At 37.3% G+C, this 22,322-nt stretch overlaps 1 protein-coding gene across 3 annotated transcripts in view; it reads right to left on the minus strand.

The window, feature by feature from the left end:
• The window catches only part of ARHGAP5 (Rho GTPase activating protein 5), a 45,821-nt gene that overhangs the window by 22,126 nt on the left and 1,373 nt on the right, over positions 1-22,322 (minus strand). Inside the window, exons 2-5 of one of the 3 annotated variants that reach the window (XM_084521009.1) lie at positions 21,798-21,911; positions 16,228-16,334; positions 8,951-12,850; positions 147-291 (exon numbers count right to left, since the gene is read on the minus strand). In XM_084521009.1, the coding sequence (XP_084377135.1) occupies positions 147-291; positions 8,951-12,673 (3,868 nt within the window). In that variant the 5' untranslated portion in view covers positions 12,674-12,850; positions 16,228-16,334; positions 21,798-21,911. Of the gene's footprint in view, positions 1-146; positions 295-8,950; positions 12,851-16,227; positions 16,335-21,797; positions 21,912-22,322 lie in introns of all 3 variants that reach the window. The other 2 variants (XM_084521007.1, XM_084521008.1) reach the window with 2 other exon arrangements.

Genomic DNA, 22,322 nt, shown 5'->3' on the forward strand with positions numbered 1-22,322 from the left:
ACAGACTATTTTTAAAACTTACTTTACCCACAATGAAGTTATTTATTTCTGGGATAGGATTCTAAAAGTGCTTTAAAACAGGAAGTGAGAGGCATTGCTCGGTATGCAAGTGGGAAGTCTTTCCTCCAGTAAGTTTCCTGTCTTACCTGTGTCTTCAATGAATTGCACACATTTTTCAACAAACAGAGGTATGGGTTTCTCCAGTGTAACCAGGTCCTGCAGGGGCATCCCAAAGTAATTACTTTCCCAGTTTCTACGGATTGGAGGATTGAATGCCTTAGCTTTCTTTTTCTGCTACAACAAAACAGAATTATTTAAGTATTAATTAAGTAACATTCAAGTAACATTGTAATTCATATTGCAACCACTTAGTAAAAACAAACAGATCACACATCCATTAGAAAATCAAATCCCTCCATAGCAACCTGAGTACAAATGTATTTTTAAAATAGCATACACTAGAGAAACAGTACCTAATTTCTAAAACATTTGGTCATTTTTGCATCGCAAATATTAACTTTCAGCACCCTTCACAGAAGAATCCACATGAAGTACAATTTAACCATAATTCTATTGAAATATGTAGAATAACAGTATGATGTTTCCTATCACGAGAGACTGTCTTCTGCATGCCTGTCAAAGAGACTAAGCAATCTTTATATTGCAACTATTCTAGAAACATGATGATGCAGAACGAACAGCAATAAATCTCAGATCAAGAGTTGCAGGCACTAATATTAAATATGACTGCTTAGTTGCAGGCACAGGATTTTAGTGAAAAGGATATCTGCACTCAGCCAAATCTTGCAGAGCAATTTTCATATCAAGTTTTCTTTCTTTTCTCCACAACTACCTCCAACCTTCCCCAAGAGACATTTTTCACTGCTGACCTAATAAAACCACTTTGGAGATATATTGTAGCAGATACCACATTTCATCTCTGAATGCTGATGAAAATATTCAGAGATGGCCATGTAAATTGGCCAGTCAATTGGCTTTAGAGTGGCAACTAAATGTGGTAACTGAATGAACATCATCATCATAATCAAACCAAGCATTCTATTAAGTTTATGCACTGTAAAAACAGTACAAGCCATTGTGTTTTCACATAAAAGCTCTGACTTATACTGTATGTTGAGTGAAGAATAACAAAATGCACAAAACACAGAGCTAATAACCAAGTTGGCAGTATTTCGGAATTTATAAGAAGACATCTCACTATTAAGACAAAACACACCACCGTTTAGTTTCTAGACCTGACACTCAGAAAAGTCTTGGATTTCAACCTCTTTGTGCAGAAGAATGGGTTAACCTCTAGACTTTTCAATTTTTATTTTCTTCACCATCAAATTTCTTTATTCAGGCCTTATAGGCTACCTGTAACTTCAGGTTAGGAAGGCATATACTCATTGTTGACTTGCTCTAGTCAACAAGTAATGGCTTTGAGTACAGCTCTATGGGAGAAGATGGAAACTCCAGCTTCAATATGTCTCCATCACCCTGCAGCACTGTGGAACCTCTGGAACAACTGCTAACAAGACCTGTTGTTAATCACAGCCCTTCAATTAAGGAGCCTAATTAAGGGGCCAGGCTTTTCATGTGGAATGTTTCTAGGACAGTTTCTGCTCCTTGAAATTGGTAGCAGAGTACCTGTGATTGAACACGGTAACAAAAGACTAACAAAAACTGAGGATTATCTTTCAAATTTGGGATTCCTACAAAAGGTGCAACACTTAATAGTTTAGAAGAAGGGAACATTTATCAGCAAATTCTTCAAAGTATTAGAAAAAAACTGCTCTCCAGCAATTTGTTGCTCCCCAGTTTTACATTAGTTGATCTTTTTATTTTTTTTATTTTTAAAGGTTAGATAAAACTGCAGGATAAACTTCCATGGTTAAAGCAGACATCTGAAAGCATTTTTTCCAACTGTCAACTCTTTGCCTAACTTCTATTCATCTTGGATAAAATACCGCTGGTTCATCCAGCATATTTGCCTTCAGATCAGAAACAGCCTTTTCTTCTTTCCTTCTCGCTGCCACAGGCCCCTGCTTTTAAGTCTCCAGCACACAACCCAGTTCATTGGCTGTTTTCTCCTTAGTGGTAAAATATTATTTATTTAGGCAACAACTATACACATTTCTGATGAGAAGACACTGAAAGGGCCAAGTTAAAGCTAAAGAATATGTAAAACTCAGCAAACACCCCTGTCAAATGTTGAATGTAAGATAATTTTAGAGATGCTGGCATTAACACAATAAAGGTGGCAAATAAAAGCTGCAATTACTGCTCTTTCAAGGTGGTCAGTGCAACATCCCCACCACCTTAGAATAAATGGAGTATCACCAATACTCCGGCTATGTATTTCAGACTCAGCAGGTTTAAAAAGGCCGACTCTCTTTGATAAAGACATAATATTAGCATAACATTAACAAATTTGGTTAGAGTAGAAAGCTATTTGGTTAATGAAGTAATAAACTGGGATGTTACAGAATTTCTATGATAAACGTATTGAATATTACCTGTGTATATCTGGATGTAGTATGAAATACCAAATATCTCAAATATATACTCAAATATTCTCAAGCTGGAATAAAGGCTGCTTTTGCTAATAAATGCCCTGTGTTTAGGAGAATGGGTTTAAGAACCTAAGACTTGCACTATGGTATTACACACACTCAAAAAAGCGTAAAGGTTTCTTAGAGAAACTACCTGAAACAATCAGTTTCATCTCCAATATGGGAAGTGAGAATTTGTCAAAAGAATTTAAATAAAACTAGGACAAAATAGAAGAACAAGACAAATAAAAAAGAATTCCATAACCTGGAGTTCTTTTCAGCTGATCTAAACACAGAGAGTAGGAAAAACGGTTGTTGGGGGGCTGTTCCATAAACACGAAATCAGGATTTCATAAGGCACACATAAAGGTACAATAACAAATTTATCAGCTATTTCCCATTATGTATCAACTTCTTTTCTTTCCTGTCACATGCATTAAAATCTCTTATGATTTCCTTGTCTTTTGGTAGATGTGAGTGGGTAAAATCTTCCCCCAAAAGTTGCATCGTTTCTAACATTTTTAGATTTTGCTGGCAAGATGAGGATTTTGTCAGTTATTTTTAGTTCCATAGACATTTCAGCCAAATACACCTACTCACCACGATACAGCAGTCACCTAATACTGCAAACAGCGAGCACTACTCTAGGTACAAAAACTGTTTTGCACACTTCTCCTAAATCATAATAAAAAAGAACTAGCAGGTACCAAGCCAGAGCAGACAACAAGCAGCACAGAAGCTTGTTAGCTAATCCTAGCAAAACGCTCAGACCACTGTTTCCATTTGTCACCATTTCGTGTCAGTAATTAAAACACCATGAAGCTGAAATCCTCAGTTTTCATATAAATTTGATATTTTTTTTTTTTAAATAATTTATTGATGTGCTAATATGGAGTTTTTCACTGTCTCCACCATGGGTCCTACCACTTGCATCCTGCCAAAGGCTTCCCAGGACAACTATTCTTCATTCCCTAACAGAGGTTAATGCCAAACCCCAAGCTGATCCTCACGTTTTGGCAAGAAAGCATGCCAACCCTGAGAACCCCAAGCTTTCCTCAGGTTGCTGATACCAAAAGCATTTACCTGCAATACTGCTTTAATTACTAGTTTAATCACAGGAACAAGTGTTTTCCAAAAGGCTAGCTGAAGTCCTCCTAACAAGCTAAACGTGAAAACATTTATTCTAGCACCACACGGTATCCAATCCTTAATTTCAAAGTTACAACTATTTTTATAAAAAGCATAAAAACATGAAAATACAGATTTAAAATATACTCAAGATTAACCCTATTGACTGTAGGTAGCAGGGAACCAGCTAAGTGGTGCCCATTCTTTAGAGAAACTAGTTGGAGATGTCAGCCAGCTGTGAGTACACTGCACTGAAATATTGCTTTTCAAAATTAACTTAGAAAAACTGCGCAAACCTATCTATCAAACCCCTTTCATTGAAGGGCTACTTATTCTAGCAAGTCCTCTCTGCTCAAGAGGGACTCTTCTTTTTTCCCCTCCCACTTCCTTCCCACCAGAACTCCCTTCGTCATTTGTTTATCCACGGGGAAATTCAGCCGCTTCTCTTCTACCTCCCACACTTGGCTGCTACTTTTAATACAAAGGAAATTTTCTGCCTGCTTCATTTGCAGTCAGCCCTAGGGTCATGGAGGGCAGAGTCAATATTTTCAGAACTATTAAAATAGTTCATAAAACCAGGTACCATGAGCAGCATTCATTTTATAGGCTTAATGAAGTATTTGTAATCTCTAATTCATGGCTAGCTCCTCGGAAGCTATACAACACATGAATAATGCAGATGATGGTCCCCAGCATGCCCTCTTTCTTCCCCTTGTGCCATTTTTGGAGTTTCAGTTTGTTATACCAAGTTTTAACTGCAGAGGCTCAAGACGGCACATGGCTCCAAACATGCATTTGCACAGCGTTAGATTTGAATAGATGAAAATTGAAAGCACAGACTTCAATTCTCGTAATCAAAGTGGGGAAAAAATAAAATTTTCTTTATGCTTTCCAGTCTGTAGTAAGCAGCAATTTGCTACATCAACCACTGAATTTACACTAAAACAGTTGAACAAAAATTTAAGTCCATCTCCTCTTGGTCACAAGTTTACCACAGTCTGACCAAAACAGAGATCAACAGATAGACAGTTCCTGACACTTTCCAGTAATGGTTTTAACAAATTTCATATAGGTTTGACATTGTAACGAGAGCTAAGATGTTTAAACGTGGAAACCAGATGTCAAACCCGTACTACTTATATCATTAGAGAAAGGTGAGAATTCATCTAGGTGCTATTGGATTTTTCTTGCTGAAATATTAAGACAAGTTTTCAGATGAATTTGAAGTAAAATGCATCTTAATCACCTCAGTGTGGGGGTGAAATGGAAAGAAAGTAATTCGCCGTCATCTTTGTTCAATCTTGCTTGCAAACAAGTTTACAGGGCAGAAATTTTTAAGTGCTGTTTTTCAGATTTAGTTAAGCAATACAGTTGGAAACTCCAGACATACAAAAATTAAAGGAAAAAAATAAACAAAAACATGACCTGTCCTTGAATAATAGAACTATTGACTATTATTTAAAGAAAACAAATTGTAACACCTTAACAGATTTAATACCATTTAACAATGGTATGTCAGAAAATCGTCATAATCTGTAAAGGGAGAAGTAGAAAAGTATAAATAATATAAAAATATATAGTAGAAAATATAAACATTATAAATTATAAAGTAAAAATAAGTAAATATATTAACTGAAAAATTAATATCTGCAAACAATTTTTTACCATGTAATAAGGCAAGAAGCCTGCAGAATTTATTTCAAGATGAGGATTTGCCTTTCCATTTGCAAAAATTGACTCAAAATATTTGTTGTTCTTGATATGTTGGGGAGGAAAACAAAACAAATATACTTTATGAGAGGGGAAAAAAGAGCACAGCCTAAATTAGGCACCAAACATATCTTAAAGGGGTCACAAGGATAAGAGCTCTAAATGAGATGAGTAAATTTTTAATACTCATGAACTCCACAATAAAGATAATTAATAAGAGTATTAATTGCAGCTACAGTGAATGGCTACAGATTTCCATACCACACAGGCTTTCTGCTGTACAAAGAAGTGCTAAATTAAGACTAGGGTCAAACTAATTATTTTCAATGATGTAATTGACAAATTAATAATAATTGATTGATAATATTGATAAAATGTCAAATATTGATAAAGCAAAAAATATATTGTTTCAGCCAAACTTGTTTACACATGAGAAGAACATGGTTGGGAACCATGAGACCCAAGGAGCACCGAGGTTTAGGCCTTATATATTTATGATATCAATGCATCAACTGCCCAACAACTGCAGTTTAGGATTCTTGCACCCATGAAGGGGTTCCTTCTGTCTGCGGTATATGGCGGCTTACTCCAGCAAGATCCTTACCCTCTAGGAATGGCCACTTCCCTTTCATGTCTTGAAATTTTCTCTCTTGCACCATACCTTCATACTCATCAAGTTAAATGACCACAATTAATTTACTGTAGAAGGCTGCTGCTGCTCAGGAGATTGGTGTTGACCAACACATACTACTCCGGTACTACACCTCGGTATTACAGCATTAAAGATTCTAACCCAGCAAAGTACCTGCATTAAGTTGCTATTTGTACTTTTTGAAAAAGAGAGGGACAAACGAGTACAGGTATGCATCTCAGGTGGAAAGGTCTAACTAGGCAGGTGGAAAGAGCTGAAGCAAAGTTGCATGGAACATTGTACTCTGTGCTTAGCCTGTCACAGGTTTCTGATCAATGGTAAGGGAAAAAATAATTAAACAGAAAAAGCACGTAGACATAAGGGAAAACTCACTCATCTTAACAAACAGTGGCAAAAAACAGGCACCTCAAAGCTCTGGAGCAGCCCTGGCTATATGTGCAGACTGGGGGATGAGGGGCTGAACCAACCAGGAGTTAGACTCAGTGATTCTTGTGGGTCCCTTCCAAATCAGAATATTCCATGCATGACTGTGATTCTAGTTAACAGATCAGTCAAACTACGGCTGGTAAAAAAACACAGTTGTTTTTCCTATTGTTTGTCAAAACTCATTTCCTCCTTCCTATCCATCCAGTTGTAATCTTTGACAATGAGGACCTCAGACTTAATTAGTTGAGGTTTTGTTAAAAAATAATATGTTTATAAGGTATTTGTATTTTATGATCACGATATTTATGGCAAGAATAGCCACACTTGTATCTTGTGTTACCATTACATACAGTCAAATAGTTTAAAGAAAGTAACAGTAAGGACTTAAGAAGCATTCAGGAAGTAGTACAGATTTTTAACCATGTCTTTCACATTCATGGGGTTGAAATTCTCAAAAAAATCAGCACGTAATCCGTAAATAGTGGTACCCTAATATCCCTCACATGGGCTATATAACATTAAAAAGTAAAAATATCATCTAACTAATTCTTCAGGTATTGTCGTTAAAGACTGCTAGATACTCATTTAATACAACACATGAAAATATGGTAAGTTGCAAAATTAATAAAATTGTGCATCTCTTGCAAAAAAAACAGGTTTTTGAAAAAACAGTATATTGCTTACAAATTACAATAAACTGCAACTACTCCAACAAAATGCCAGTTGAAACAACATATGCAAAAGATGCTACTTATTAAAAGCACCAAGCATTCAACAATCCTAGACTTGGAATACTTATGAGCATTTTAGCTACCAAGATATATTTACTTTCTCCATCATTACAATAATTTGTACTTCTGCTATTAGAGACTTTCACTAATTTGAGAGCAACAGCCCTGCACCACAATTTGCAAGTGCAGGAAAAAAGCAAGAGGTATTTCAGAAAAAAATCAAAACTACTCTTGCACTCCTCAAGAGCCTTACCCACTACAAAAAAATCAGAACAGCCTGGAACTTGGACTCCAGCTGCCCCGGACAGCCTAAAGCAACAGCAGAGGCTTTGGTAATGACAGCAGGGGGGTTGCTGACACAATGCCAGGAAGAGAAGATCCTCTGATACCCGGTCTACACAATTTAAACATAAATATCCAACTCAAGAGGGATTCTCTGTCAACTCAACACAGCTGAGACAGTAGGAAGATTATGAACACTATATTTCAATGTCAACATGGCAAGATCATTTCAATCAAAAGTATATAAATTATTGTTTTTTAAAAAAATGCTTTCCAGAAAGAATAACTTCAAAGTATTTTTAACCATATGATTTTATAACCACAAGACATCATTATTTATGCTTGCTAGGAAGCCTTAAGAAAATTTAGTGCCCTTTAAATCGGTCATGTGTAATTCAAATCACAGCTGCATCCCAAGAATAGAAATTCAGAGTTTAATCCATTAGTAAAATTTAACTCTGTATTCTGTTTGAGCAGAACTTTTTTCTAAATACTATTCCAGTACTGTCAGATATCAGGAAAGTTTTTAAAACACTACAAATGACAATATTAAGATGTCAACTTATCATCATACAAGAAAGAAAATATGTAACTGACCAGGAAAATTCCCAATTGAATATTAAATGGGGTCTACATGCAAAAGACAATGACTGCTTGCCGAAATTTAGAATCTGAACTATAAAGAATATACATCCAGTACCTACATCATGACACTACCTAAAATATGTGAATATCAAGCATAAAGATCAAAACAAAATAGTCATTTTTCAAGCAGAATATCAAATCATTATGTAGAAAGCCATACTAGGCAGGCATTTTGTTCCCTTTGTTTGAACAGAGAACTGTACAGGTAGCACAGCTTCCAAATTGATTATTTGCTTGCCCACACTAGGAAAATGCAGCAGTAAGTAAGCAAGCACTATACAAAGTTTCCTTTTCATGCTCTTGTTTTAGAGTTACAGGTTCCTGGTAGACAACTGAGAATTAAAAAGAAACCACTCCTTTCATTCACCAGCCCTTAACTTCATTCCAACAGCCAGACCTGCAAGAACTGAAAGAACCAGTTCTACCCAGGAACTTATAAAGCACTTTTTTTTTTTTTTTTTTAAATAAATGTCATGATTAATAAGGCAACATATTTGGACCAAATTCTGCCTCTACTTACTCATACAGAAGGAAGTGAAACTGCATATGTACATACAGAAAAGAGCTGAAACTTAGGCAGACAATCCACCTTGTTCCCTCAAGTCTGCGGGTTCTGATCAAGCCACATAGAAATCTTGGACAAAATGAAGCAGTGCTACATTGAAATTTTAAATAAACCATTTCAAAATAAGGTGCAACTCTTGCATGTTTTAACTCTTCCCTTCTCACAATGCACTAGAAGTGGGGAAAAATTATCTATACATACGGACGCACACAGATGGTTTACTGAGCCATGTCTTATCACAAATCAGTCAACTTACCTTCTTATCTTCTTTTCCTTTGTGAGTTTTCTTTTTCATTTTTTTATCATCCAATTCTTGATCTGATGTGATAGCAGGATTATCTATGCCACCCTTCCATGTTTCAACAGGTGAAAGCAGCGGGTCTTCTTCACTTCCACGATGCCTTCCTTTTCTTTTAGTTTTAGAGGTGGTAAAAGCCTCGTCATCACTTGCATCCGAATGCGTTCTCCTGTAGTAAGACTTAGCTTTGCTGAACAGTGTCTTAGACTTGTATTTGTACTTTGAAGGTCTTCTCTCCCCGTGACTTTTAGACATTCTGTCAGAAAACCCATTTTCTTCATCACCCTGGGCATTTATAACAATTGAATTTCGAACTTTAATAACACGGTTCTGACTGTCATCTGGAACTGCATAGGTATCATCTGTAAAGCCTTTATGTTTGAAAATCGTGTCAATAGGTTCGGCGTAGTTGTCAGATTGGTCTATATCTTCTGGTGGTGCTGCAGGCACCCGAGAAGGTTGTTTCCTGGGATTTTTACCAATACCTGCCTCAATTGTTTTTAGGAGGTTAGGATCCAGTTTTTTCACATTTGTTCTTGGAACAAGGGGTTTCGGTTTTATTGGAGGAGGCACTTTATGGTTGCGTTCGTGGTCGTGACAATTGAGAGGCGTACTGTGGATAGGATACTCATTTCCTTCCAAGTCCAGTCGGTATTTTGAACGCTCACTGGGCGTCGGGAGTAACCTCACATCATCACCAATTGGACTGTAAGGCGGTGGTCCCTCAGCATCATCCTCTGAATCTGGATAGTTATAGTCAAGGGAACTTCCTCTGGGAGATCTTGAAAAAACATCTTCACTTGTGTGTGTTGTTTCCCTTGTGCTGTCTGACATATAAGAACTTTCAATCATGTTTTTCTTCTCTAACACATCGCTGAAGAACAACGTGAAGACCTCAGTTTGACGATGATACTGAGATAATGAATACAGAGCTGTAAACTTCGCAGTAATCTCTGTTGCTATGTGCTCTCCTTCAGTCATGAGTTCCTTGATTGCTTCATTCTCAAAAAAGTCTGCCTGGCTGTCTGTAACAGCCACTAACTGGACAGGAATCGTATCCTGAACTTCAGAAAGAAACGCACGAAGCATTCCCATGGATGCCTTCCGCTTTGCGGAATAGACCAGTATATATCCGTGAACGAGTTCATCTTTCCTTACACCAATCGAGGAGTGGTACGATAATATAGTGATTTGTATGCGGCGCCTCTTTTCACCTATTATTTTATCAAGCATCAAAGAATTGTTCTGGCCAGCCTGAGCAGCACTACAGGAGTGAGAGTCAAGGAAGGGTGACAGAATGAGATCCACACTGAATGGATCACCACACATGGCACACATCACAATTCTTAAGTCAGCCTCTGACAGATCTTTAATGGTAGGAACAGGACTTACAACATCAAAGTGGTGTTTAACTGCTTCCAGTACTCCCCTCAGAGCTTGTTTTATTTGGGTCTCATTAAATTTACGTGGATATGTACCAGCAGGCACATCTACAAAAGGACACTGCAATTTGTTAGCCAGCTGCTGTCCCTGATGTCTCAGAATAGGCAGATTCTTGCTAACACTGTCCCTCTGATTAGCCAGGATCAACGTAAATGGAAGATTAGCCATATACTTGTCTCTCCTTATCTGAGATGCTTCAGCCCTTATTTTTGCAATGCAATCCCCAATAAAATTCAGAGATTCAATGGAGTTAAACACACAGAAACAACCATGTGGTTTGAAGGTAGAGGTCCACAACTGAGTCAACAGGTATGGGGATTTTGCATCAACAGGCCTAAGATCTAATTCATATATTTTTCCATCTAATGCATATTCATCATCAGTGGATTGTGTCCGAATTTCATTTGCTAATTCTTGTGCAAGGCCATCTTTGCCCAAAATGAAAAGATTAACCTTATCTATGTTGGCACTATCGTGGTATAAATTTGAACGGCCATGATCTAGCTGCAGAAGGCTGTTGGCAAGTAGCTGCTCTACTTTAATGTCCATGCAATTTTGGCCACTGAGACAAGTTTCTTTAGTTGGGTGATAAACAAATCCTATGTGTTTAAGCAGAAGAGATTCTCTGTCAGGTGCAAGTTTCTGTAAAGCTTTGTATCTAGGCTCTTCACTCAAAACTGCATGAATTTCACTCATTTTATCTGAACTTGGCGTTGCATTAAGATCCAGGTCATAAAACAGCTCTGAATGTTCAAAAAGCATTTCCTGAAACTCCTCTTTGGCTTTTTCCACAATCTCCCTCTGATGCCTACCATACACTTCCTTGCTATCTGCATCAGTGATATATTTGAATGCCTCGTCCTCCATTACAAAACATATAACTTCTTCCCATGGCTGTCCAGGTGAAATGAACTGGATTTTCTCAAGAGTTTTTTTGAATTTCTCCTTCATTTCCACCCTCCTTTTTTCAGATATAAGATGCTGCACGTGGTTTTGATAAACCTTTTCTGCCTCTAGTGTGGTGAGAAGATCAAATGGAATCCTTCTGTCATTCACTTTGTCTATATGGTCAGTTTCATCCCAAGGTGTTTTTTCAAGCACTACAAAACAGGAGTGGAAATCAGGCCTTTTCTCTATTAACTTCAAGGCTTCTGACCAGCCCAAATGTTCAATCTCATCAAGATTTGACAGAAGAGTATTAAGAGCTCTTGGCAATGCATTAATATATTCTTCTTTTCTTTTTCTAATATGCTCCTGTTTAAGCTGCTCTATGTGTTTTGAAAATGTATTTTTGGCCTTTTTTGTTCCTTCCAAATTTATGTACTCTTCATAATCAGGGTGGTTTTTCAGTTTATTACTAACAGTTTTCCAAGTGGCATGATAGTCTCTCACAGTTTGGACAAGTTTTTCAAACTTGTCTGTTGCTGTAACAACTAGCTGTCTTTGTGTTTTATAGGCATCCAAATAGGGGATGATTTTAGGTTTACCACGAGTTTTATCCATCATTTGTACCAGTGCAGTAAAACAAGTTTCAACGTTGACATTGAATCTTGCTGATGTTTCCACTACCACAAGGTTTTTCTTATTTGAAGCAAACGCCTGAACTTCTCGTAGATAGTGATCCACACATTCATCACATTTTGTTGCTGCTATTATTATAGGTTTCTTAGACTTTGATAGCTGAATGTAGAGATTATTCACAAATTTAAGTTGATCATCGAACTTCCTATTGCATCCTTGGCTTACATCAATGCACAGTAAAAAACCATCTATGCTTAATTTCCCTTCAGGCATTTGTTTTTGCTCAAAGTCTTGCTCCAAGCCCAGCTGATCTGTGCAAATATACATTAGTTTTTCTGCTGACTGCAGTTTGGAGGCAGCTGCACGTTTTATATAGGGTTGTAAGTTCGTACTCCGATGAGGCAAGAAAGTCTGATCATCAATGAACTCAGTCTGTTCAATAACATGAATTCGGCACTCAATTCCATCCTCACCGCTTTGTGTTACGTCACCCCAGTACAAAAAGTGATCATTGTTAACAACTCTTCCTCCAAAGTCAATTGTGCTAAGCACAGAGGTATGCTCAGGATAGTATTCATCTGCTTTTGAGCGAACGAATCTATTGCACAAACACGATTTTCCAACTCCACAGTTACCTTTATCCTTTTCAGTTCCAGACAGTCCAACAACACTAACAGCATAAGATGGGGGACGTGGCTCTTTGTTTTTTGCCATCATAACTTTCCTCTCATCCTTCTGCAATTATCAAGGTAACTGTATGTGGTTTTCATTCTGGAAATGTTCCTACAAGTTTGAAATTGTATATCCAGGGTTTCAGAAAGAGCTTTCAGTTGTTCTTGCTTCAGCTCGTCATTGAGAGAACTTCAAATACTCAGGACAAGGAAGATCATCTTCCTAAAGAAAAAAAAAAAAGAGGAGAAAAGTTAAAGGCTGAAGGTATTTCCCTTCTATAATTCATAAGAGGAAAAAAAAAATAAAGCACTGTTACTTCCTTACTCTCAAATGGTTTTCTCTGTATATGAAAATTCCACAACTAATTTAAATGTGACCTTGAACTCAGCATTAACTCACATTAACGTTTTTATATCATAGATTTAAAAGTGAACAGTTTTTAGACATAGATCAATAACGGTTCATCTGTTTGGATAGGTGATCAGCATACATCTGAAAAGTACAAATTACTGTTTTCTTTCCTAACTTAGGAGCACCAAAAAGCATTTGTTGTTTTTTCAGAATTCATCTTATTACTTGGGATGAGGGGCAAGTGAAATTTTACAGTAGCTGGTTCTCACCAAGTATAAATACAACAATATAAATACAACTCTAAACCCAACCAAATATTCACGCACACGTACTTCTATTCATGTTCATACTTCCACTGAATAGCAGGCTTACCTGCACGAATCACGTTACTTTTGTGTGCATTTAAAGGTTTGGTTTGAGGTTTCAGTAAAGAAATGTTTAAAATAAGCTGTAAAACCAGGAAGTTGACAATGGGACTCAGCTGGTAGCTATTCTGCAAAAGTAAACTACTTCATTTGTATACCAACAGTAAATTGTTTTTAAGGAGAAGTTTCTAACCTGAATTGTACTAAGTACGAACATTGGTATACAGATACTAATACAGAAAAACAAAGACTTAACTCTGAGGTTTTTAAAATTACAAGTCACTCAGTCCTTCTGTCTCTAGCAAAAACAAAAACGTAGAATAGCTGTTAAAAGAAACTCTACCTACACACAAACTTCCACAAAATTATTACAAGGTTCCAGAAGTTTGACTGAAGCTGACATCTGCTGTAACAAGTACCATTCATCTTTTAATCAGAAGATACTGTTTGCATACATTTGCAGTATGCAAATGGAAAGACATTTACTATTTTAGAAACAATTGCACTACTCTCAAACCATAAAAAATGAATAGCTGAATGGCCAGACTCAGCAGACTATGATTAGGGCCACTAACTGGAGGTGTACACATGGGGTTAATATTCAGTGTAATACTGTTCAACATCTTCCTTTATGACTTAGATGATGGGGTGGAGCGCACGCTCAGCAAGTTTGCCGATGACGCAGCTGGGAGGATTGGCTGATACACCAGAGGGCTGCGCTGCCTTCCACAGAGACCTCGATAAGGTGCAGGGAAGGGCTGACAGAACTTCGTGCAGTTCTAGAAGAAGTGCAGGTGACTGAGCACTGGAACAGGCTGCTCAGAGAGAATGCTGAGCCTCCCTCACTGGAGATATTCAGAAGCTGTCTGCACTCGATCCTGGGCAACTCAATCTGGGTCTTCCTGCTTCAGCAGGGGCACTGAACCAGCTAACCTCCAGAGGTCCCTTCCAACCCTAACTATTGTGAACATATGTTGATAATACTACTTTTCTCGTTCTTATCAACAATTTGTTGAGAGTGGTACTGTAGTACCTTTCTTCGGTAAGAAAAAAAAGTCCTGTGTGGAGCCATGAGCTGGACTCCATCCTGGTGGGTCCTTTCCAACTCATGATATTCCATGACCTGCCACCCAAAAGGTTCTCAAAATCTACCTCAATACTGAGTTGCAAACATTAAAACATACCTGAGCTTGATGGCATGCAGTAATAAGAGAAATATTTGTATCACGCTGTAATAGAAAGTGGACTTTCAATACCTTGGCTATAAAGAATCAATGCCTGGTCAACAGTTTTCCAACTTCCAGCCTAACACCCACAAATAGAAATCTGAACTTCTGATCAAAAGCATAGTCTTTATGTAACAAACTCTGTAACAAAGTTCATTGACCACAATATAGAAATAAATATATGTAAAAAAAAAAAAAAAAAGCTTTCAGGTATGGAAACAGTGAAGAAAAACACCTTTTTAACTATTTATTTTAAACGAAGCATGAATTTCATTGCAAAATGAAAGGGAAAATAAAAATTTTTATACTGAACAGCTTTCATATTGCAAGAAGTGAAACATGATGCTTTTTAGTAATTTTTGTTTGTTTTAAATCCATTTACACAAAGACATACAGAAAGAACTTATTTTAGACTGTTTAGGTTTTTTTTTGTTTGTTTGTTTTTTTTTTTTTTTTTTTTTTTTTTTTTTTTTTTTACTTCTTCCAGTATATTTTTATATCCGTAAAACAGAGAATTCAGAGCTAATAGAAGATGGCTCTGGAAACAAAAATACTTAGTAAAAGCCGTGTTTATATTACTACAAATAAACCCAGTGTTTTGTTTCCAAAGCAAAGCTCATCATAGTAGCATCATTCAATCTATTAGAATGAGAAGTTCAGTCACCATTTGTGCTATAAAATGTTTTCCATTTACCACAGCACAATACAGATTTGATGTGGACTAAACTAGAACACAAAAATCTTCATTCACAGTATTATTTCATTTAATCAGGAAGACACTGTCTATTTGCAACTAGTTTACAAGAAGCAATCAATACTTTCAGATACCCTACATCCTCACATAGCAAAGGTTCTTCCTTCTCTAGCAATAAATGTTTTAACCAATCAATACATTTTTAAGAGACAAAGTAAAAAGAGTAAGGTGAAACGGGACACTTACAATGCAAAAACAAACACTCTACCCTCTCATAGAATTTCTGACATGGAAGATTCTCAAAACAGTGGAAGCTGAATCACTTTACATATTTAAAACTAGCTCTTCTAAAAAAAATAATATTCTATTTTGCACTGACAAAGCAAAGTCATAGAATGAGATCTATTTTAATTAAGTAATAAACTTGATAAAAATCTAACATTATAATCACTTCATATTTAATATGTAATCATTATTGAATTGCTGCCTAAATGGAAGATTCTTCTTTTTGGTATACTACTAATTTAAATGCACTGTACAATTTTGAAACATACACACAGGAAATGCACAATAAGGTACTTTCATTACATTACTTCAATCTTTCAATCTGACTAATCCAGTATAACAAAATGAAAATACTCCGAGTCCCCTCCCCCCAGCTTTTTCCTTGTTACAGATTCAAAGGAGGGGCTGTTTGTTTTCTCCAAGTTACTTCAGTCTTTGAATTGAAAATAATAGTGCACTTCTACATGTAGAAGGATTTTGACCAACTATGGAACACAAAGTGTATGACTTCACTGCAGGAAGAATCTGACCTTCGATAATCTTGCCATAGGATCTCATCTCTACAGGCTTTTAGATTTCCCAGTGTAGTTTTAAGAAAATACAGCATATCACCTGGTATTTATTCACCTACCCTCCCCCTTAAACACAAGATTATGAAGACCTAAAGCCCAAACTTACCCTTAGGAAAACAAGGTGCAAAGCAAGATGATTATCCTGCTGTGATCTTTCTGCAGTGATGTCACACATTTAAACTGTGTCCTTCAGTAAGTCCTTCCCTGAGGGATCTGAAAACAAAAGTAAGATTCATTAGCAATTTCAAAATAATGAAAGCAGGAGCAGCAATCAGAAAAGGTACAACTCTTAACCTGTGCATGATAATTGTTTCCCTCATTTTAAAACTATAAACCTAATTCAGAAGTCAGAGCCCAAGCTGGATCTTCCTCTAAACCTAGAGGGTTTAAATTCTCTAAACGCAGCTATTAGTACTTGGAACAGACAGAGGACATAACTCTTCCTAAGGACCTGTGATTTCATAAGTTCAGCTTGATATTTTAACAACTCCTAGGCTGCAGAAGCCTCTTCTGAAAAGTGAATACAGTGTCTCAGATAACACACAAAATATGAGATACAAAAATCACTAATTACTGACAGAATTTGGAACTTTTAAAATATTTCAAATATAGTTTTGCAAGATTAAGTCAGTACAGCCAGTAACTGCAGAATACATAAAGTGAATGTATGCCCCAAGATATGTATCTAAGTTTTATTACTAAAAAAATTACTGAGTATCTCAAAACCCTTTTACCTAGAAAAAAAAAAAAAAAAAAAAAAGAAAGAAAGCATTTCTAAAGTTAATGATCTCATTGACTGTGACAAATCAGAAATTGAAAACGTAACTTTACTGGAATATGTTGTATTCTCAACTAGGATACTAATTTATTAGTATAACCCTGGTATGCATAGATTTTACTGCATGGCTGCTGCTATAAAGTAAGCAAAATTGGGTCTCTTCCATGGAACTTCTTCAGTTTGCAACCACACAAAACCAGACTGAGTGCTGGGTCAGTGCTGCACATAATATCATAAAGAAAAGGAAAGAAACTTGAGGCACTTGGACTGGAGCATGATTTACACCACTTTTAACTAAGGAAAGCGATCATTTTTAAACGAGATGCAGCACCATGCTGGAAACGTGCTAAACGTAACATCAGGAAAGTACGGCAAAGCTTTTTCTTGTTTAATTTTTTGGGGGTTCATTACAATTATATTCTTTGGAATTCTACTTTGCTTTGGAAATAATATAGGTAATGGAAAAAAATTTAAGCTTTAGTAATCCTTTTGGACAAAGCAAGCGATAAGCAGGATACCAACGCCACATCGGTCCTGTAGCTCTCAGCTCGTGGTACCAGACATCACAGTGACTAGCTAGCATGCCAGCAGTCCTGAGCTAAGCCTGGCCCTGCTTTAAGGCTAGCCTCCGTCACGCCGAAGAGAATAGAGGAGTCAAGCCACATCCCTGCCGTGCCCTCCCAGCTGTGTGTGGCACTGCCCTGCACCCACAGGAGCCAGGAACAGCGGAGGGGCTGCCTGGGCACCTGGCGGAGCTGTCGGGCTGCCAGGGGGAGAAGTGTCCCTGCCCGCATGCAGGCAGCTGGGGGCACCAGCCCCAGTGGGCACCACACACTCTGCCACAGGAGAAAGCTCTTTAAAAACAGGCACCACATGACCTGCTACAGTCACTGGTGCCATTTATTTTCTATTAAGTCTCTCAAAGTCTTTTGAGCAGAATTCTAAACTTTAGCACAGGATATCATATTATCAGCAGCTAATAAATACTAAAATACCATCACCTATCACTATTCGGTGATTGCAGCTGCACAGGAAGCTGCAGATGGGTCCATAGGCAAGGAAATCACTTACACACAAATACTTGGACTACTTCTGAATTCCTTCTGAAATTGGTCGCTGAACCTAAAAATGTTTACCGTCTGCAGACCTAATACCGAAGCACAAACGTGGCAGGAGAACTGCTCATTCCCACAGCAAACCAAGAAGCTGAAAACAACACTGACAGGGGAAGGAAAAAGTGTTTCCCTGCAATCCTCCAACTCACTAATTTTGAGTAGAGGCAACAGTTAGGGACCACTACTTGTCAGGGTTAGTTTCAGTCATCACAGTTCTGTGATAGTGTTTGTAAATTAGGTTGCCAAGCAGAAAATAACAAAAAAGCACACATGAAGAGAAGGGCCATCCCAGCCTAGTCTGCTTTGCAGGATGTGTGAATACACTGAGAGAAAATTCCTGCAAACTCCACTGTGGATCACAAAGTCAATTCAAACACATTAAATGTCACGGAAATAGCCTGTAGATCAGTTTTGAATGCATACCACTTTCAAATACTAAGGACTGTGTCTTCAAGAAAGCTACAGGTTTAGATTCAGGTTACTACTGACAAACTTTTCATACCGATGCAGCCCTCGTTTCACACTTTGAGAAACGAAATTTAGGATTAGAAAATATTTAGTAGGGTATCCGAACTCCCAAGACCTATCTACCCAAAACACAGCAGAACAACAATTCAACTATTGGCACTTAAAGAGCTAATAACAATGTTGATGTAGCTTAAGGTAGCTGTGTTACTTCACATTCAGTATTTTCCTCCAAGTATCTTTTTTTACTCTAACAAGCATAAAAGAATATCTTCAAAACAATCCTTTTTACAAACTAAATCAGGTCCAGAGTACACCAATATGATCTCACCAACAATCGTAGTTCACCAAAGTCTGTTGAGGCCCTGATCTCTCACGATGCCCCGTTATCTTCACTACCAGGCCAGTAGTTGTGCTCTCACAAGTACCAGTAATCTTCACTAATTACCTGTACATGAAATCTGATTTAAAAATAAGGGTAAAGTCAATGCTCCTTGGTAAAATTCTGCAAGTACCAGTCCAAAAAAAAAAAATCAGACTGCACATCAGGAAATAAGCTCAAGCAATTAACGGCATGGTAACAAGGGATGACCTGAAGTGTCTTCAGTAGCACCACAGACTGACAAAAGAACAGAGTTTTAACAGCAGGGTGATTGGTCCTGCTAGGTAAGTGGAAGATGAGAATAGATTACCCCAACTGGTCTGGTATTCATCTCAGACTTAGTTACCATGACATTCACCTGCCATCCTTAAAGAAGTCAGGTACTAGATACTCCTTTGTATACAAAAGGAAAGTAATCAGTTTATAAAAGAGAAAAACTGACTGCTCAACTTCATATTAAAAAGTCAATGCAAAACTGGGTTTAAAAACAGAAGTTCAAAGATCTTACCACGTTTAATAAATTTCTCCTATTAATAACAATACTTTGAAGACCTCTGGTGTATTACCCAGAATTAAATCAAGGCTTTTATTTCTAAATTCAAAAGAGAACGGCACTCCTCAGCTGGAATCCAATATTCCAGGGGCACCTATTAGCATTGCTGCTGTTAGGAAAAAAAAAAAAAAAAGCAAACAAAACAAACTGCACAAATTAGATCAAGGTATAATACACAGGTAAACTTCAGAAGCTCAAATAATCATCACTGCACAAGTCTGAACTTAGGCCTCTCAAGTGACTTATCTACAGATTTCTGAATATCTGAGAGCATTCGATGCAGGTTCAAAGCTTTCAACAGCAAAGTAAATAGTACAAGTTTACAGAAAAAATAGACTCATAATCCTTTTTCCACGGGAAAAGCTACTGAAGACACACATAGTGTTCACAGCAGTTTCTCTGTAAATAACCTGATCAGGTAGCCTGCACTAAGTTATTCAGGAAGAACACAAAAGCACGAAAGGAAGAAATCTTACAAAGGGAATCCAAGACAGAACTGATAGAAAAAGAAAGAAAATGAGGCAGATGAGGAAGAATGGAACAAGATAAGCAGAGAAATGGGGCTAAAATCCATCTGCTGCAAAGAGGAGTTAAAATCTTGGCAGAGGTCGGCTTGATAAAATTTCACTGATCCACACATCTGGATCATTTTGTGTTATTTTGCTTAATGGGGAACCGCTGTACAGAATCTAGGTACTGACACCCTTAGTTTAGAAACTTCATTCAAACAGGAACTTGGTGTTTGACCTTGTACAAGTCAGATGCCTAAGTCCTACCTATGCAAAATGAGGACTCTTCTGTTTTAAGTTGTTCGTGAAATCAGCAAATAAAAAGCCATGTGCAAGTAGAAAATAATATTTTGCCTAATAATTAGCTAACTTACATGAGCTAATACTACAATGTAAAAACCGTACACGTTTCTAAAGCTGTGCATGTAGGTATTAGTTTCACGTTTTTAAAAATGCAAACATTCCTCTGCAGTGCTAGTGTGTCAGCTGACAGAGCATTGCAAGAACATGTGGGAACTGTAACTGAAAACCAAAGAAACAACTCTAATTTACCATAAAATGCAATGTGCAGAAATAGCCACCAACTGATTAATTCAGTTTCTGGTAGGTGTTAATGATTTTAAAAAGCACAGTTAATACCTGAATTCAAAATAACTTCACTGCAATTCCTTCAGTTTTTCCTGCCAGAAATGTTGAGCTCAATTTTCTTTAAATATCCCACTAAAATCCACAGATTTAAGGAAGTGATGACAAGGTTCAAACAATAATCTGTAAAATTAATACCCTCACTAATTTTTTTTTTTTAATCCAATGGAAAAACAACAATGTTCCACCTCAGTTACACCGACTTCTAGCCTAGGAATTCTCAGAGAAAAAAACAAAAGTACTGTGCCTCCTTTAAGTTATTACTAACACAGAAACAAGGAAAAAATCTTGGCAGTGCTCACACACAATTCTCAGTGTTGTTGGAACTACCTGAAACTAAACTTTTTTTTTTTTTTCTTCTAAGCGTGGCTAAACGCTTTCAAAACAACGGGAATCTTAGGTCAAATAATGCGTTGCTTACTTTAACCGTGCATTTAAAATGGCCAGCCAAATGAAGTGAGCCTGCCCGGGCTTGGTGCGCCTATCCCAGGATAGCCATGCCTACAAAGCCCCCTAGCGGCCGTGCGGCTCAGGCAAGCCCCAGGAGTTCTCGCCAGCACGGGAAACTCTTCCCGACCAACGCAGGCTCCCCTGAGCAGCAGCAGCCTTTCACGACCACGCAGTAAGCACACACAGCTCAGGTTTTACTCTCGTAGGTACGTCATTTATGGATGTAATGCTTTCAGTCTGCGAACCAACGTGACTCTGCCAGCAGTACCTAATACCGAACATTTGGCTTCACAAACTTCCATTCTTTCAGTAAAGGTCAGACAGTATCATCCCTGAAGCATGCCTGACATGCGTAATTTTAAGGACACACCACATGTTAGCCTACCAAAAACAATGATGTGGAGTGTTTTAAAGTTTCATGCAAATTATTCTCGAAGGATGCCAGCACATGGGATTTATCTTCTGTCTTAAGGTTCTGTCAATCTCTCTCTATAGAGATATTAAATCTTTATCAAACAAAAGTAGAATTAGTTTTGTACCATCTACTCAAATAACAATTCCCAAACTTATACAGAACAATCTGTTATTATGATCTGCACATTTCTTTCCTACAAAGTTTGAACAAGGAAAAGCACCTATAGCTTCAGGAAAACACAGTTTATCTTGAACCTCAAAAATGTGCAGCATTTGATTGCTAGTGCTAAATATAGGATTTTAAAAACAATTCCGTCTGAGCATGAGGTATTTAATTGGATTATGTTACACATGCAATGCCTTACCTAAAATAAAGTCCAATATCGGTAAGCAGCAGGCATTTGGTTGCAATTATTTTTATTTTGAGGGGTGGGGGGAGTGCGACGACACAACACTGGCAGCCACTTCCTATGGGGATACTTTAAAAAAAAAAAAAAAGCATACTATTTAAGTTCAGTATTTTCCAAGCTTTAAAATAACTTGTTACAAAATACACCAAGCTAGTGATAATGTAACAAATGCTTAAACAATTTCTGCTACTGTAAGTGCCATAGACCCTTTAAAAAAAACAAATCTACTATCTTACTATATTGACATCATGCTTTCAGAGCTCTAGTAACACTGAGTTCCAGTAGAATACTATAAAAAGATTGTAACACTTCTTGAAAATAATTTTCAAAGAAGGAACAAAAGAAGGTAAACCCTCATAAAAACACACCTGGATGACTATTTGCAACACCCTAGTTTTAGATACATACTGCAAGTTTGAAATACAAACGTGTTTTTTTTTTTCCTGAGAAAACATGTAACTCTGGTCACTGATGTCACTG

Source organism: Aythya ferina, assembly GCF_964211825.1.
Source record: "Aythya ferina genome assembly, chromosome: 5".
NCBI classification, from domain to species: domain Eukaryota; kingdom Metazoa; phylum Chordata; class Aves; order Anseriformes; family Anatidae; genus Aythya; species Aythya ferina.